The following is a 14995-nucleotide window of genomic DNA, read 5'->3' as shown; positions in this document are numbered from 1 at the left end:
TGAAACGCCTGTAGGCTGTAAGACCATCTTCTCCACGTCCCCGCAGAAATTGCCCCTCCGGCGCGTTCATGTAGGCAGTTGGGCAGTTCAGCTGATCGGTTATATGGTGCTGCAGGGAGACCCCCACGGTTCCTGCAGGCTGTACTCCGTAATTGACTTTTCTGGCTCGGCAATGCAAGAACGCTGTGGGGAGATACTAACTCGTCGATTTCATTGGCCAACGCTCTTGACCTTTCGTTGGCAAATCAGAAGGAAGGCCGAGGTTCAGGTTGGCTTCGTGGGTGTCATCATCTGAACGTCCCGAGTCGTTTTCGATGTTCAGCAGATGTTGCCTGGTATTACTCAACAGGTGAGTGTTGCAGTACCTGGGGCTGCAGGCCGAGGTTCGTTTCTCACAAGTTGTGTTCGTTTCAATATTCGAATGGCCTAGTTGCGTTTCAACACCCAACAGAGTACATGCTTGCTCTTGATCGGCAACTAGAAGTCTTTCAAAGAACAAGATGAACGGCCATAGTTCCCGAAAGCGAGAAATGTTAAGAATCCTTCATTTTCCGCGTTAGTAATAGTCAACTTTGTAAAAGTGGCTTGCCTCAAGCCAATGTCCCTTTCTGCCTGTTTCCGTTCCAACATTTCCTTGCATTATTCTTCCCAGAAAAAACGATTTTCATTACTACCGTTAATCCAATTTCTAGCTGAAAGCGTTGATCGCGGTTTGAAGTACCCGTCGATGGTAGCCACTCCTGAATCCGATGGATCCTTGGACTTCTGAGTGTCGATCTCTTGGTTGAGGCATCCTGAAAATAACTAAATTTTGCAATTGAAGCATGAAATTATGCAACGTCTTGCCGGAAACCCCACCGTACTGGCATCCTAGAGCTCCAGTGGAGCACAACGAGTTGTCACGAACTCTGAACGAGGAAACCAATACACAAACAGTAAGCTAAAAAAAAACCAGAACCTGACTTTGCGGAAATATATGCCTCCGGATAGGCACTTGGAGACGGCTCAACCACACACAAGGCCTTGAAGTCAACGTGAAATGTTCATTCAAAAAACCATTCACAGTCCTCGCTAATCTCAACCTCCCCAGTCACTTAATGGAATGAAGGCAGATTAAACTATCCAGCACCAGCGTCCCTTATGCTGGGTACCGCCTTGAAAAGGAATGCATTCGAACTACCTGATGGTATGACAATCCAGGTCAAGACCTCGTGCGGGGAAGTGCGCCTTGAGGAAACTAAATTCAAGCTTAAGCTGACATACCTCGGGATTCATGAATGGCCAAAGCTTCTGGCTGCAGAAATCTGCAAAGAATTCTAAATGCGAAGATCCAAACCGAGGATTCCAAAATTTCCACGTCAATCTGGAGATTCAAAATGTCCTTTTTGGAGATGGCATTGGTGGGCTGAAAGCCGGCTAATCTGTGTACCGACAGCGAGACTACAGGATGCAGAAAATTTAGTCTGAGATGCCTTCGAAGAGCATATATTTCTATGATTGACAAAATTTATCAGCAAACAATGTCTGCTGCAGCTCCTGAAAAGTCGAAGCAGCCTCGCTCGCTAGAAACCGGAGACGAGAACGATCCATTAAATTACACTCAGAATTTAAAATGTTACTACTGGGGATGTCGCCAGAGTGAGTGAGTTTAGAAGTAGAAAGTAGAGTCGTGGTGAGGAGAGGAGAGGAGAAGAATTTGGAGCCTGGAAGTTGAGTTATAGCGGGGTTCTGAGAATGACTTTGATTGGCCAAGATCTCATAGACCCATATTTCTTCACTCACCCTGCCTCTCGTCGACACATCTCTCATTACTTCTGAATTGTCATAAGAGGTATTCTCATACCCAAATCATAAAACCTCCTTTCACAGTTACCCAACTGTGATTTGGCGTCTCTCGTATTCATTAAAAAAGTGTTCGTTGCATTCCATTTGTGGAGGTGAATATCATCGTCCTCGCTTGTGGCATCACAACTTGAGAACATCCAGCACTAGAGATCCTGATTCGGCGGCGACCTCATAATATCCACCAAGGCAGTCAAGATGCACGAGCTCTTCCTCTCAACTCAAGTCGCCAATGAAGATCTTCAGAGAGCTCTACGCATCCTTCAGGGATACTGTGGTATGAAGCCGGTGACCTTACTTCGTCGCCGACTGATATGGGAAGGGCCTCGAACGCGCAGCAGCTTAAAAGGAATCGATCCAGGACTCCTTCAAAAACAGCCATGGAAATCTTTATACGATCAACTAGTCCGGCAATCGTATGTCATCGCTCTGTTATATGACATTGATCGGGATCAATTTGGCCAGAGTGAGAAAGCTGCAGACGAAGATGGCGAGGACTGTGCAAAGAAAGACGAATCGTGAGAATCCACTCCATCTTGCACTCAATACGAATATTTTCCTTGATGAGTTTACTTAGCTAATGCACTATTTAGAGTAATAGACTGTGACCAGCTTCCTGGAAGCCTTCGATGGACGGACCTACCCGATCCAGCCGGTGGCAGGCCCGTCAACAGTCGTCTCCTTATTACTATCGATGATGAGAAGGGGCTATGTACAGTACTAAAGTCGATGAATCATAGGTATTTACCATTCCAGGCATCAAAGGACAATAGTTAATATCCTTGAGATTTATCCAGGAAATGATCCAAGAATGCCATCGATTCGTTCTTGGAAATATAGTCTTCGACTTAAGCCGTTACTTACAGCTTCCTCCAAGTGATACGGAGCCAATATCAAGTATCAGAACCCGATTGCCGACCTATGAGTCTCTTATACCCTTGGACTCGGAGAACAAGTGGATTCTGACAGCTAGCGCATTGGTCTTAAACGGGAGCAACCCAGATCACAAGCAGAAAGGAATCGATGAATTGATGACTGTGAGGACGGAGTTTGAGGGATGCTTTGATTTCCAGGCACTTGATAGGCACATATTTGACACGAGAGTAAAATTCTGAGCATTGTGGGAATAGATGGGTTGGGGGCGTTCTGGGGCGTTGGCGATAGTACCGAATTGATGATAGACTCAAGAGCCTTCCCATCTGCGACCACCTTCTGCGAGTCGTGAATAGATCCCTCCTTCGCCAGTCAGATATCACAATGCAAGCTTGAGCAGTATCTGGATCATGAAAGAAGCCTTCAAGTTGATGTCTCAGAACAATTCATTTGCAACCCTCTCCCGACTGGTGTCTTCTAATATTCTACAACCGTAAAGCCTCCCCAAAGACCCAATTCCATATTTACTTGTTCTTGTATGTCTGCCAAACTGCAACACCGAAGGGAGCGCCTGTGATATGTTAGCCACGACCACCCGAAAGCGGCTTTGGGGCGGCTCACCGAATCCAACAGCCATAAAGGTCCAGTATCTCAGAGCAAACCACTTCGTCAGTGGGTTGAACGGAATGTTGCTTCGTGGGCCCTCAGGGTAATGGTATGGGGATGACATTTGAGCTCGGGTGGAGTGGAAGCCCCGGCGGGCGACCATCGAGGTCGTAGAAGACGCGCGGACTGCTGCTCGAGATAGCATCTATTTTCATTAGCTCCGCATAGCATCAATTGGAGTTGCAGGCGGCATACTTTGCGGATCTGATTGATTGAATTGTCTGATTGAGTAGGGGAGGTCGTACATAGTGGTTCGATGTTCAGAGAGCTTTGTTCGGAAAGTTGCGCTAGCAGGGGGCCCTTGCGCTTGTCCCAAAAAGCTGAAATATTTTGTTCTCGAGGTGTGGGAACAACAACCAAAACCACTTTCACGAATTCACGAATCTACGCCTTGCTACCCCCTTTCGATAAATGACACCCGTAGTGTTGTTACGAAATATCCGGGATATTAAGCAAGATGGACGAACTATTCGATGTCTTCGACGACAAGCCCCAGAGCGAATTTCCTGAGAAGCCCAAGAAGGCAAAGAAAGACAAGAAAGACAAAAGCAAAAAGCGAACCGCGAACGGGGATGTGAAGAAGGATCAAGATGGAGACGCGGAGATGGTAGATACAGAGCAGGTGGCAGAAGCTGCAGAAGAAGATATCCTCGCGGAGAAGAAAGATACCAAGAGGCGGCGCCGAGAGGAGGAAGCAGAGCCAGTTGTTACGGATACTTTCCAAACCGAACAATCGCGAGAGGTTGCAGCTTCAGCAGGTCTTCAAGGGAAGGATGACGGAGCTTTGGTGATTCAGCACAATATTCAGCACCAGGTCTCCCTGCCCCCAGATTACGACTATGTCCCAATTTCGCAGCACAACCCCCCCCAGAAGCCAGCTCGTGTCTGGCCTTTCGAGTTAGACCCTTTCCAGAAGGTTTCGATAGCATCAATAGAGCGAGGAGAAAGTGTACTTGTTTCGGCGCATACCAGTGCGGGAAAGACCGTGGTTGCAGAGTATGCCATTGCGCAGAGCTTGAAGAACAACCAGAGAGTTATCTACACCAGCCCAATCAAGGCTCTGAGCAACCAGAAATATCGGGAGTTTGCTGCAGAGTTTGGAGATGTTGGACTCATGACTGGAGATGTTACGATTAACCCTACGGCAACTTGCCTTGTCATGACAACAGAGATTCTCCGATCTATGCTATATCGAGGTTCAGAGATCATGCGAGAAGTTGCTTGGGTAATCTTTGACGAGATCCATTACATGAGAGATAAGGCTCGAGGTGTTGTGTGGGAGGAGACCATCATCTTGCTGCCAGACAAAGTTAGATACGTCTTCTTGTCTGCTACCATTCCCAACGCCATGCAGTTCGCGGAGTGGATCACCAAGACGCATCAGCAGCCATGCCACATTGTCTACACGGATTTCCGACCCACACCGCTACAACATTACTTCTTCCCCGCAGGTGCCGATGGTATTCATTTGATCGTGGACGAGAAAGGAAATTTCCGAGAAGACAACTTCCAGAAAGCCATGGCAACCATCGAAGACAAGAAAGGAGCGGATCCTGCAGATATCGATGCTAAGCGGAAAGGCCGTGGCAGGGACAAGAAGACCAATAAGGGTGGTAACAAGGATGGTAATGGTGATATTTACAAGATCGTCCGCATGATCATGTTGAAGCACTACAATCCTGTTATTGTCTTCAGTTTCAGCAAGCGAGAGTGTGAGGCATATGCATTGCAGATGAGCTCTATGGCTTTCAACGACGATTCGGAAAAAGCTATGGTTACGAAGGTTTTTGAGAGCGCCATTGAGTCACTCTCTGATGAAGACAAGACTCTCCCGCAAATCCAACATATTCTACCCCTTTTGCGTCGAGGTATTGGAGTCCATCATTCTGGATTGTTACCAATCTTGAAAGAGACTATAGAAATTCTCTTCCAGGAGAACTTGATCAAGGTTCTATTTGCTACAGAAACATTCTCTATCGGTTTGAACATGCCAGCAAAGACGGTTGTTTTTACTAGTGTCGAGAAGTTTGATGGTGTCAGTATGCGACATTTGACACCCTCAGAATTTGTGCAGATGTCCGGTCGAGCTGGAAGAAGAGGACTTGATGACCGAGGTATTGTCATCATGATGATCAACAACAAGATGGAGCCTGCAACGGCCAAGGAGATTGTTCGTGGAGAGCAAGATAAGCTCAATTCAGCTTTCTACCTTGGTTACAATATGATCCTCAACTTGATGCGAGTTGAAGGCATTTCTCCGGAGTTTATGCTCGAGCATTGCTTCTATCAGTTCCAGAACACCTCTAGCGTCTCTGGTTTGGAGAAAGAACTTCAACAACTACAATTAGAGCGAGATAGTGTCGAGATTACCGATGAGGCTACCGTTAAAGAGTATTACGACCTGCGACAACAATTGACGTCCTACACGAAAGACATGCGCGATGTGATTAACCATCCTAATTACTGCTTGCAATTCATGCAACCTGGTCGCGTTGTACACATCAAATACCTCGATCAAGACTTTGGATGGGGCGCGGTTGTCAAGTTTACACCTCGTCGGCCCGCCAAGGGGCAAAATAGCGAAGAATACACCCCACAGCAGGCGTACGTCCTTGATGTCTTACTTTCCGTGTCTGACAGCTCCTCCGTTGGCACACAAGCTCAGGGTGAAGTACCAGCTGGTATTCGACCTCCTGCTGAGGGCGAGAAAGGCAAGATGGAAGTTGTACCAGTCTTGCTTTCGTGTATCGAGGCCATTGGTCATGTCCGTATATTCTTGCCAAAGGATCTCCACCCTGCCGATCAACGCAATAACGTCCGCAAGTCTTTGGAGGAAGTCAAGCGTCGATTCCCAGATGGAATTGCCGTTTTGGACCCAATCGAAAACATGGGTATTACAGACGAGTCATTCAAGAAGCTTCTTCGCAAGATCGAAGTCTTGGAGTCTCGTCTGTTGTCCAACCCACTTCACAACTCTCCTCGACTTCCGGAGCTCTATAATGAATATGCCACCAAGATGGAGATGAGCCGCAAGATCAAGGAAAAGAAGAAGTCAATCACCGCGGCGTTAAGCATTATGCAACTCGACGAACTCAAGTCCAGGAAGCGTGTGCTCCGTCGCCTAGGATTCATCAATGATCAGGAGGTTGTACAACTCAAGGCCCGTGTTGCATGCGAGATCTCGTCAACAGGCGACGGCCATGAACTTCTGCTCTCGGAGCTTCTTTTTAATCGATTCTTCAATGAACTCACTCCAGAAGTCTGTGCTGCAGTACTTTCCTGCTTCATTTTTGAGGAGAAGAGTCAGCAGGCACCTCCTCTCAAGGAAGAGCTTGCCAAGCATTTTAGAGAAATTCAGCAACAAGCGAGAACTATTGCTAAGGTGAGCCAGGAGAGCAAGTTAGAGGTCAATGAGCAGGAGTACGTGGCGAGTTTCAAGTCTGAACTCATGGAAGTCGTCTTTGCTTGGGCTCATGAGAAGTCTTTCGCGGAGATCTGGTACGTTTATTCCCTATCCCAAACAAGAAATCATTAAGAGCTGATGCTCTCAACAGTAAGATGACAGACGTCTACGAAGGATCGCTCATTCGCCTCTTCCGCCGCCTTGAAGAACTTCTTAGACAAATGGCCCAGGCTGGTAAAGTCATGGGTTCTGATGAGCTCGCTTCGAAATTCGAGGAATCGCTCACGAAGATCAGACGAGATATCGTTGCTGCTCAGAGTTTGTATTTGTAAGTCATGGCCTTTGCTCTTGACTTCTGGAATACTTTTACGGATGGGTTACAACCGTGGGAGAATGGGTTTTTATGCATGGATCGATGGCGCCTTGGAGAATGGAGTTGTTGGTGTATCGTTTACTTCTAGGTCGTACTACGAGAACTCTTTGGTTGATCCAGGCATTCATACTCGGATATCTCATAGGTAGATCATCAGCATCGACTAAACAAGTGCCTCTGATCAGACGGTCGGTTTTATGACTGTCAATATGAGAGGTACTGTACAAGGATAGTAATCTGCGTTCCTCGACTTAATTGCCATGTTTCGATCTTGGCCTCAAGTTCTGGATTCCACAATCTGCCAATACAACGCGAGCGATTTGACTTTCTCACTCCCCCGCATAAGTTCCATCGCTTCTATGATTGATGTGTCTGATGTGAATAATTTGTGACGCCTTCGACTATTGTCATACCTTAAAAAGTTATCCTACCTTTGTTTGGGTCAAATACAAGCACATAGTCACATCTCCCTTTCGCAGATAAGCAAACTTTTAGTTCCAAATATACATTAATCTACTCCAACCTCCTTCCCACCATCTCATCTCCATCACATCCTCTCAAATGCCCATCTCCATGCATGCATTATGATCCAAACAGAAAATGCCTCGCTGTTTACCGCGCAATATCCCTTTTTCGCGCCCAATCTATGCATTCCCGGTGCCCAAGAAAGAAGGGAAACACCTATGTACTCCGACACATGCTCCCCAGTACGCTGATCTGATATCTTACATTTCCCTGCTGCTCTTCGCCTGGTTCTCCCTTACTGCTTTTGCTCATTTCTATTCGCGACTTCAGTCAATGTGTATGCCCGGGACTCCTCGTCCACCACCGCCACCAAGTAAACTCGGGACCGCCTTTCTTCCTACTCTCTTCCCAGGCATATCAACTCTCGGTACACCACCAATGGTTCTAGGCTCCTTCATCAACGAGACATCCAGCTGAGCTGGGATTCTGGATACGACAGTCCTGTAATCGCCAGGGAACTTCGCGCTCGGTGTCGGTACTGCGGCACTTCTCCATAAGTGATCTGATCTGTTTTCCAAGAAGGAAGCAGACTTCGTAGATTTAGAGAAGAATGATGTACGGCCGCGAGATTTCTTGGCTAGGATGACGCTGTCGAAGAGTTGGATGCTTGGGTTATCGGATGGCGTGGTTTCGCGCTCGTGAATGAATTCGTTGAAGGCTGTCACCCCAATCGTTACTACAGTCAGTTGAACAGGGGATCGGGCCTTTCTTACCTTGCGTCTGCTTCAGCATAGTAGCGTACTCCTGCAATTCTTGCGGCAAGCTTCTCAAGAATCCATTCATGTCGAAACTATAGATTTGCCCACTGCTCTTCTGCTCCCTGGTTGGTCGATTCAAGTACTTCCTATACGTGAAGAATAGACTTGCAAAGCATCGTACGAAGGCTGCACGTACACGATCTGCGTGGAACGCTGAAGGGCAGACAAGAGACACTTGGCCTAAGCAACGACCGTGGGAAACGGTGCTGCAGCTCGTGCATTTGTATGCTTCATCGCAGTCAGGCTTCTCATCGCAGATCGAGCATACTGAAGAGGTATTGTTAGGCTGTGAGACGAAGCAATGTCCTTCCACCCAAACTGTAGTGTCAGTATTTCGTACAGGTTGCATCAACATATTCGGCATGATCGTCGAGGCCGCAAGAGTGGATGCCGCATATGTTGAAGGAGCATAGCCGTAGGTAGACTTGGAGTCCATCGAGAGCGCAGAGGTAGAAAGGCTTGCGGAGTGACCGTTACTGAAGGGAATGCTCGGACGACGAAGAGTAGGACCTCGTTCCAGGCCGAAGGAGCCACTGCGTCTCGAACTAGTATCGAAGTGGCCTGACCTCTTCTCTCTAAGCGTAGCTGTAAGAGCAAATCCGGAATCGTTGCGTGAAATCGGGGTCGTGGGTAGAGCTGGGAAGTTGCCCGAGACTGGCGAAACTGAACTTGGAGGACTGGTCTTATTTGATCTGCTTGTTGATGGTCGTTCAACACGGCTGTGATCGTTTTTCGATTGCAAGAAAGCATTGAAAACCGAAGGTCTCTTCACTGCTGCAGGATCAGGTTCGCCAAAGGTAGTCGAGTTTTGGCTGACATATTTTGCGAGTGAGCTTTGTGGTGCATTTTGGGTAAAAATGGCTTCGTTCTCGGACGAAAATGCATTGTACGGGAAGGTCTCGATTGCATAAGGTGGTGGGCCAACGGGAACACCGCATCTGTTATGGTGAGGGGCCGCTAGTTGAAGCAGTGCAATAAGTTTCCGACGCTGTTGTCGAGGCAAAGGGGTGGGCGCAAGAGGCGACTCGATAATATCCTGATCCAGGTCCACCAGAACATAATCATCCTCCGGAAGCTCTATCCGATCATATCGCCTCTCGATACCAACAATATATGGACAAGGCGCCTCAAGTGCGGAGATCAGCCTCGCAGGGAGCACCGGGATGAAAATGCTTGCCCACTTTAGCGGGTAAAGCAGACTAGCCAGTGCTTTACTTGCAAGATGCAACATAGCGGTATGAGATGATAATAGAATGATCCTCGACTCAGACAAGGTAAACTCAAATAACGACACAATATTTGGAATGCTGAGAGCTCTGAACAAAGCGTACAGGTCGGTATTTCGAGATTCCGGGAGCTCATTCGCTGCCTCTTTCCTTGCAAATAGTCGTAATTCTCTGACAGCCAGCTCAACCTGTGTTTTGGAAGAGATTGGACTCAGTGCTTCGGTGCAGAGATTGACCACATATCGTTCCAAGGGCTGCCATCGCCCCACCTTTGGAGAACTTGGTGGAACTCTCAGTACCCCTCCATCACTCATTGGAACGACCACTGCTCGCAGCCATTCCTTCCAGAAGCTGGTAAGACTGGGATCTCGGCCCAGAATTCCGTAAGCTCTTGGTGTCCATAATCCGGTCTCGCCATCTGTCAAGCCATCGATTTTTGCTGCTGCGCCATGCCGTACAGGCCGAAGCATGTCGGTCATTAAACCAATCTTTTCCTCCACAGTACTGATCTGCTCCTCCAAGGCCTCTCTGGCTGCAGACCCTGATGCAACGCCTGGTAGTCTAGCCAGTAATTGTGAAAGATTTGCTCGTTCAGACGCTAACCTCACCCCTAAACTTGCCGCAAGTTCTCGCTCCTCATTCGTCATATGAGCTTGTCTCCATTCTTCACATCTCCTCTCAACATTTGCTGCAGCATCTTGCTTCAGGGGCATCCATACTATAACCGTAATGCCATATATCCTCGAGTTGTCCTCCGAAGTCATAGCAAATCCATGCCATGTTGACCGGGGTCTCTCATCTGCAGACACAATGTTGATGTCGTTTGGGAAAGCAAACATAGGAACATAGTCTGGAAACTTTCCTCTCCTCTGCAACTCTTCTGTGGCATGCTTCGGTGGATATCTGTCCAGTAATACTGGTTCGAAGCGTCGTTTTAGGGGATGCATTTCTGGGTCTGCGTTCAAGGGTTCAGGTTGCGGAATTACTGAGTTGTAATTGCTCAGTCGTTTCGAAGTTCGGACGGAAGCTGTTTTTTTAGATGTTAGCAAAATATCTTGACCGCAGACGCAACCGCTGTGAAAATGGCCTGATCCAAGAATATGACATTGCTGGCATAAATTCAACGTAGAAACTCCCATGGGACTCACTAGTTCTCTGGATCATTGAAGGTTGTCTCTTCATGCTATTCATGTCCTTGAAACTGATCCGACGTCGTATGCTGCCTCCCACGCTCCTCAAGGGACTTCTCTTTGCTTGTCCAGCTCCATTACTAACCCCTTCCTCATTCTTCAGCCGGTCTGTTCTCGGATTCGTCATTGGGGGAGGTTTCTGTACAGGAGCCCCAGCACTAAAGCTCAGATCGTCCAGAAAATACTCCCTCTCATTCGCAAACTTCATGAGCGCCTGGTCGAAGTCGAAATCGCCCAGCGTGCCTCCCCCGTTACCAGTTGTAGTCGGTGCCTTGATCGTAATGCTGCTCCTGTTGCTCTGGGTCTTCTCGAGCTCGTCAAGCCCCTGGATCGAAGTCCGTACATCGTTGGACAGCTTGCTGAGCCTGTTCCACGAATTGTCCCTTGAATGCCGCGCCGTTGCTCGGGGCGTCCCACTCGGCGGTGATACGGGTGTTTCTCCTTCACTGCCTTCCTCTATCGTCGTGTCGACCTGCGGTGAAGAAGGACCTGCGCCATTGCTCTTCTCCCAGGGGTTTTGGGGCGAGAAGACCTGGTCGCTGTACGAGAGGGAGTCAATGCCTGCGATCCAGAAGTAATCGGCTAGGGGAGCTGAAGTGGAGGCCATGGCACTCGAGCCGTGCGGTGTTGAAGTGGTCGGCCTGCCAGTGCGTCGAGGGTTTAAGGGGACATTGAAGACCTACGCCGCTTCACCAGAGATCTCCAGAGTACTCTGTTCTCGTCTGACGCTCCGCAGTGAGTTCACACAAAATTCACCAGGCAAAAAGCTCTCCGAGTAGGGCTGTTCCAATTGGAGGGTCTGGCTAGAAGGATGTCGTCGTCGCTGTGTGGGGCAAGTCGGGGGGGGTATGGGACCGAAGGGCTGTCTTTTCGAGGGTCTTCTCCACTCTCTAGAGAGGAATGATCGACGGTTCAAGAGCTGGCTCCAATTCGTCTTGCACTGCTTTTGCAGGATTGCTGCAGCAGTGCCAAAAGGTGGAACTGGAATGTGTGGAAGGGCTGAGAGTGGTGGTGCTGGAGCTGGAGAAAGGCGCCGTTAGGAATGGGCTGTCTTCGGCGTGCTGTGCTGTACTGTGCTGTGGATTTTATTATCACCGAATGTCTTATCGGGCTCCGTCGACGAGGCCGATCACAACTGCGGGTGCAGATATGCGAGTGAAGATCTTGTCCTGGGATGAAGCAAAAGCAATTATCATGAGGGGGAACGCGTCAAAAAAAGGAATTGCGCGCTGGCGGTGTCGCGCTCGCGGAACCGGGCTGGTGAGGGAGGACAGAAGACGGCTGCTTGATTTAGAACACGCCGGCGGTCTAATGTTGGCAAAATAGGGTTGATGGCACGTTGAAAAGGGGCAACTTGGGCACTTGGGCACTTGGGCATCTGGGCCCTCTTACGTTAGGATAAAAGGGAAGCTCTATGCGCCGCAATAATTCTTACGAGTTTAGTGGTGTAGTGTGGTGAGATGCCATACAGATACAGCACAGCCATACACGCACCACGCACCACGCACGACACATGAGGCCTCCAATAAACACCGTCCAACCCATCATTTTTAGCCCTACCGGCCCAGGCACACCAGCGGCCGAGCTGTCCACTCAGGGGCCGCGACGTCACGATGAACAGTCAACTTCCGTTTGCCAGCACTGGTCCAATATCACCGTCGATCTCATCATGTCTGAAGAGAACAGGAACCATGTTTTCACAGCGATTTCGGCTCATGCACATTGCACACCGCAAAGGCATCCCTGAGCGGCCGCCTGCAGTGGAAGGCTCTACCCTACGGCCGGTGAGGGAAAAATGCGCCGAAATTGACGATTCTGGCATGGGGTTGGGGGGCGCGGGGTTGCAATCATCCTTGGTGGGGGATAAAATGCCCAAACTATTGGAGGAAAATTAACGAGAAGGTTGAGGGAGTATGATTGTTTGCTTGGTTGACGGCCATAATATATTAATTAAGGACCGGAATAGAGATATTTGATAGCAGCTGCATGAAATCCAGTGTTTCATGGACACATATCCATGCGCGGGAGAGCCGTGGCGGTGGGGGGGTGCTATTCTCAGCTTACCAGTCTAGCCTTAATGAGCATGGAATACCTCGAATTCCTTGTATAGCCTATGGAAAATCTAGGAGCCCGCTTGTAAAGGACATGTGCCGGTTACTCTTTTGAGTACAGCCCGGGTATTCTTCCCAGGGAATTGTACCGAGGTAGGTTGTCTGCAATTGCGTGGTTGGCTCGTCAGAAGCCCTGAGAGGGGGGTTGAGGACTAGGCGCTAAGCGAGTTTGTAATGTCAACACGATTGGCCTCCTTTTAAGTCTTTAAGGTCAATGGAGAAGGATTGGGAACAGAGACTTATCTCATCATGTAACGGTTTAATCGGCGCTTTTTTCTTCTTCCATCTATCTCAATATGATTGAGGGGAAGTCCGTTGCTGGAATCGACTTGACAACTGTGGAGGGAAAGAGCATTGTCGAGTACCTGCTTTGCAATTTCATTGTTTGAAACCAGGCCTTGCTCTTCTCAATAATTACCAGTCATCATATGAAAGCCAACCCTTTACTATTGCAGTCTCGCTCGGTTTTCTTGCACTCGGACAACAGGACAAGTGTCACACGCTGCTAGGGCGAGAACAGAAAGTATGGTGGCCACAATGATTTCGTGACTGAAACTAGAGAGAGAAGAAACAAAGTGAGGCGTGCAACTCCTCTTATGTACAGATGGCTCACCGGCCCTATGCATCACCCCCTGCCTGCAGCTAAGTATCCTGAGGTTCTTACACAAAGTGGTTATTCAAGGACAAAAGGAAAGTCGGGACTAGTTGGTAGCTATGTCAAGTCATGTCCATGATAGTATCCGGGTCGATATTACTCAAGTGCCCATAATCCTACCACTTCTTCTTTTCTGATGCATACTGACCACATCCAGCACTTACAAGCTCTCGGTATCGACGCCATCCCAAGAAACCCCCTCCGGCAAAAATCGTCGTGGCCGCGACGCTGAACTCAAGTCTCTAATCTCCAAGTTCTTCGCGAGGAAAAGGAAAGCAATGAAAGCCAGACGGTGGATGATGGTCTTTCTGAACGAGATTAGAAAGATTGGCGCGAATATTGGGAGGGATTGAATGCGGGTGGATAGGAAGCGGCTTTGGCCAAAGAGAAGATGAGTGAGGGAGAGAAGGTTAAGGAGAGTCCTAGCAGTACGGAGCAGAGAGAGGCGAATGTGAGTGTCTTCGATGAGAAATTGGGAACTTGGGAGTCGGATGCGGGGGCCGAAGAATGAGCTGGATGGCTGGCTAGGCTTTATCTTGCAGGAGGAAGTCAACCAAGCGGCGATGAATTGGACAGACTTTGCCTGCAGCACTGTGGTCAATGTGATCATTCCGCAAAATTGTAGTCATTCATCTTCCCATGATTTGAGGGCATTCAAGCTGAAAGCTTTGCCTCTTTCTCGCAACCATGCCCTAGAAAAGCAGTTTCATCTCAGGATGCATAAAATAATTCTTGATGTCGCAGTGCCTTAGTCTTGCTCGTTGCCTCAGCCTTCCCAAAGCTCTGGAACAATAGGGTGATCTACTAGCTAAGAACGTTTCGTAGCTCTCATACGTTCAATAGGATTCCAATGCAACACAATTGGCGTTCGACTTATAAACTGAATGTTGGTGCGTGGAAATCTGAAGTTCCCTCCGGCGGTGTTCTTAAGCTTCTCGGACAAAGCGAATTGTGTTAGGAATCCACGTGCATTGGGTCCTGGGGCATATGGCATCGAGGCTTGTGCTCAAGCGTGATGAATTGAGAGAGGAAGAACAGAGAAGACGTGAGCTGGAGCGATATTCTGAAGGGAGCAAGCAACGAAACCGGATCGATTTGATCACATCAACGAGCAAGGCAAAGGTGACTTTTGAGAATACCAAGGACGTCAATGAAGCGCTCACTGAAGGAGAGGGAGGAAACTTGTTGGTAAGTCCCAACTTCTCGGAATATCAATTCCCCTTAGAGCTATGTCTAATTGGTTCGGGACATTCCACTAGCAATGTCCAGCAGCCCCGGGAACATCCTACTCCAGGAAATACTTGAATGAAGCCTGTTGACTTCGATTTTCTAGGGAAGTAGTTTATTGCCACTGCGAAGATATTCGAGACATT

General features: G+C 48.5%; 5 protein-coding genes across 5 annotated transcripts; 2 read left to right on the top strand and 3 right to left on the bottom strand.

Moving 5' to 3' along the window:
• Nucleotides 1-2040: 2040 nt before the first annotated feature.
• On the top strand, nucleotides 2041-2957 carry K444DRAFT_534986 (uncharacterized protein; the record flags this gene model as incomplete). Its single annotated transcript, XM_024875250.1, has 3 exons — nucleotides 2041-2341; nucleotides 2438-2582; nucleotides 2630-2957. 3 exons carry the CDS (start codon nucleotides 2041-2043, stop codon nucleotides 2955-2957), a joined length of 774 nt encoding a protein of 257 aa, XP_024733635.1.
• A 282-nt stretch (nucleotides 2958-3239) lies between these two features.
• On the bottom strand, nucleotides 3240-3484 carry K444DRAFT_644512 (cytochrome-c oxidase chain VIIc; the record flags this gene model as incomplete). The annotated part of the gene is made up of 2 exons (XM_024884969.1): nucleotides 3240-3286; nucleotides 3337-3484. 2 exons carry the CDS (start codon nucleotides 3482-3484, stop codon nucleotides 3240-3242), a joined length of 195 nt encoding a protein of 64 aa, XP_024733634.1.
• A 255-nt stretch (nucleotides 3485-3739) lies between these two features.
• On the top strand, nucleotides 3740-7497 carry K444DRAFT_593226 (antiviral helicase). The gene is made up of 2 exons (XM_024878293.1): nucleotides 3740-6879; nucleotides 6936-7497. Exons 1-2 carry the CDS (start codon nucleotides 3839-3841, stop codon nucleotides 7114-7116), a joined length of 3222 nt encoding a protein of 1073 aa, XP_024733633.1. The 5' UTR covers nucleotides 3740-3838; the 3' UTR covers nucleotides 7117-7497.
• Nucleotides 7498-7948: 451 nt separating this feature from the next.
• K444DRAFT_631896 (DENN-domain-containing protein) lies at nucleotides 7949-11463 on the bottom strand (the record flags this gene model as incomplete). Its single annotated transcript, XM_024883426.1, has 3 exons — nucleotides 7949-8340; nucleotides 8396-10693; nucleotides 10815-11463. 3 exons carry the CDS (start codon nucleotides 11461-11463, stop codon nucleotides 7949-7951), a joined length of 3339 nt encoding a protein of 1112 aa, XP_024733632.1.
• A 2182-nt stretch (nucleotides 11464-13645) lies between these two features.
• K444DRAFT_33644 (uncharacterized protein) lies at nucleotides 13646-14479 on the bottom strand. Its single transcript, XM_024871987.1, has one exon. The coding sequence runs from the start codon at nucleotides 14230-14232 to the stop codon at nucleotides 13783-13785; it is 450 nt and encodes a 149-aa protein (XP_024733631.1). The 5' UTR covers nucleotides 14233-14479; the 3' UTR covers nucleotides 13646-13782.
• Nucleotides 14480-14995: the final 516 nt, after the last annotated feature.

The sequence above is a fragment of the Hyaloscypha bicolor genome (genome assembly GCF_002865645.1).
Source record: "Hyaloscypha bicolor E unplaced genomic scaffold K444scaffold_117, whole genome shotgun sequence".
Taxonomy (NCBI): Eukaryota; Fungi; Ascomycota; class Leotiomycetes; order Helotiales; family Hyaloscyphaceae; genus Hyaloscypha; species Hyaloscypha bicolor.
The sequence above is the reverse complement of the archived record's forward strand: the minus strand, read 5'-3'. Positions and strand labels throughout refer to the sequence as shown.

What these genes read in the sequence shown, in the direction of transcription:
- K444DRAFT_593226 (XM_024878293.1), top strand. Translation starts at nt 3,839, where the DNA reads ATGGACGAACTATTCGATGTCTTCGACGACAAGCCCCAGAGCGAATTT. An exon ending in AAGTCTTTCGCGGAGATCTG is followed by an intron (nt 6,880 to 6,935) that starts GTACGTTTATTC and finishes TGCTCTCAACAG; the next exon opens with TAAGATGACAGACGTCTACG.
- K444DRAFT_33644 (XM_024871987.1), bottom strand. Translation starts at nt 14,232, where the DNA reads ATGATCACATTGACCACAGTGCTGCAGGCAAAGTCTGTCCAATTCATC.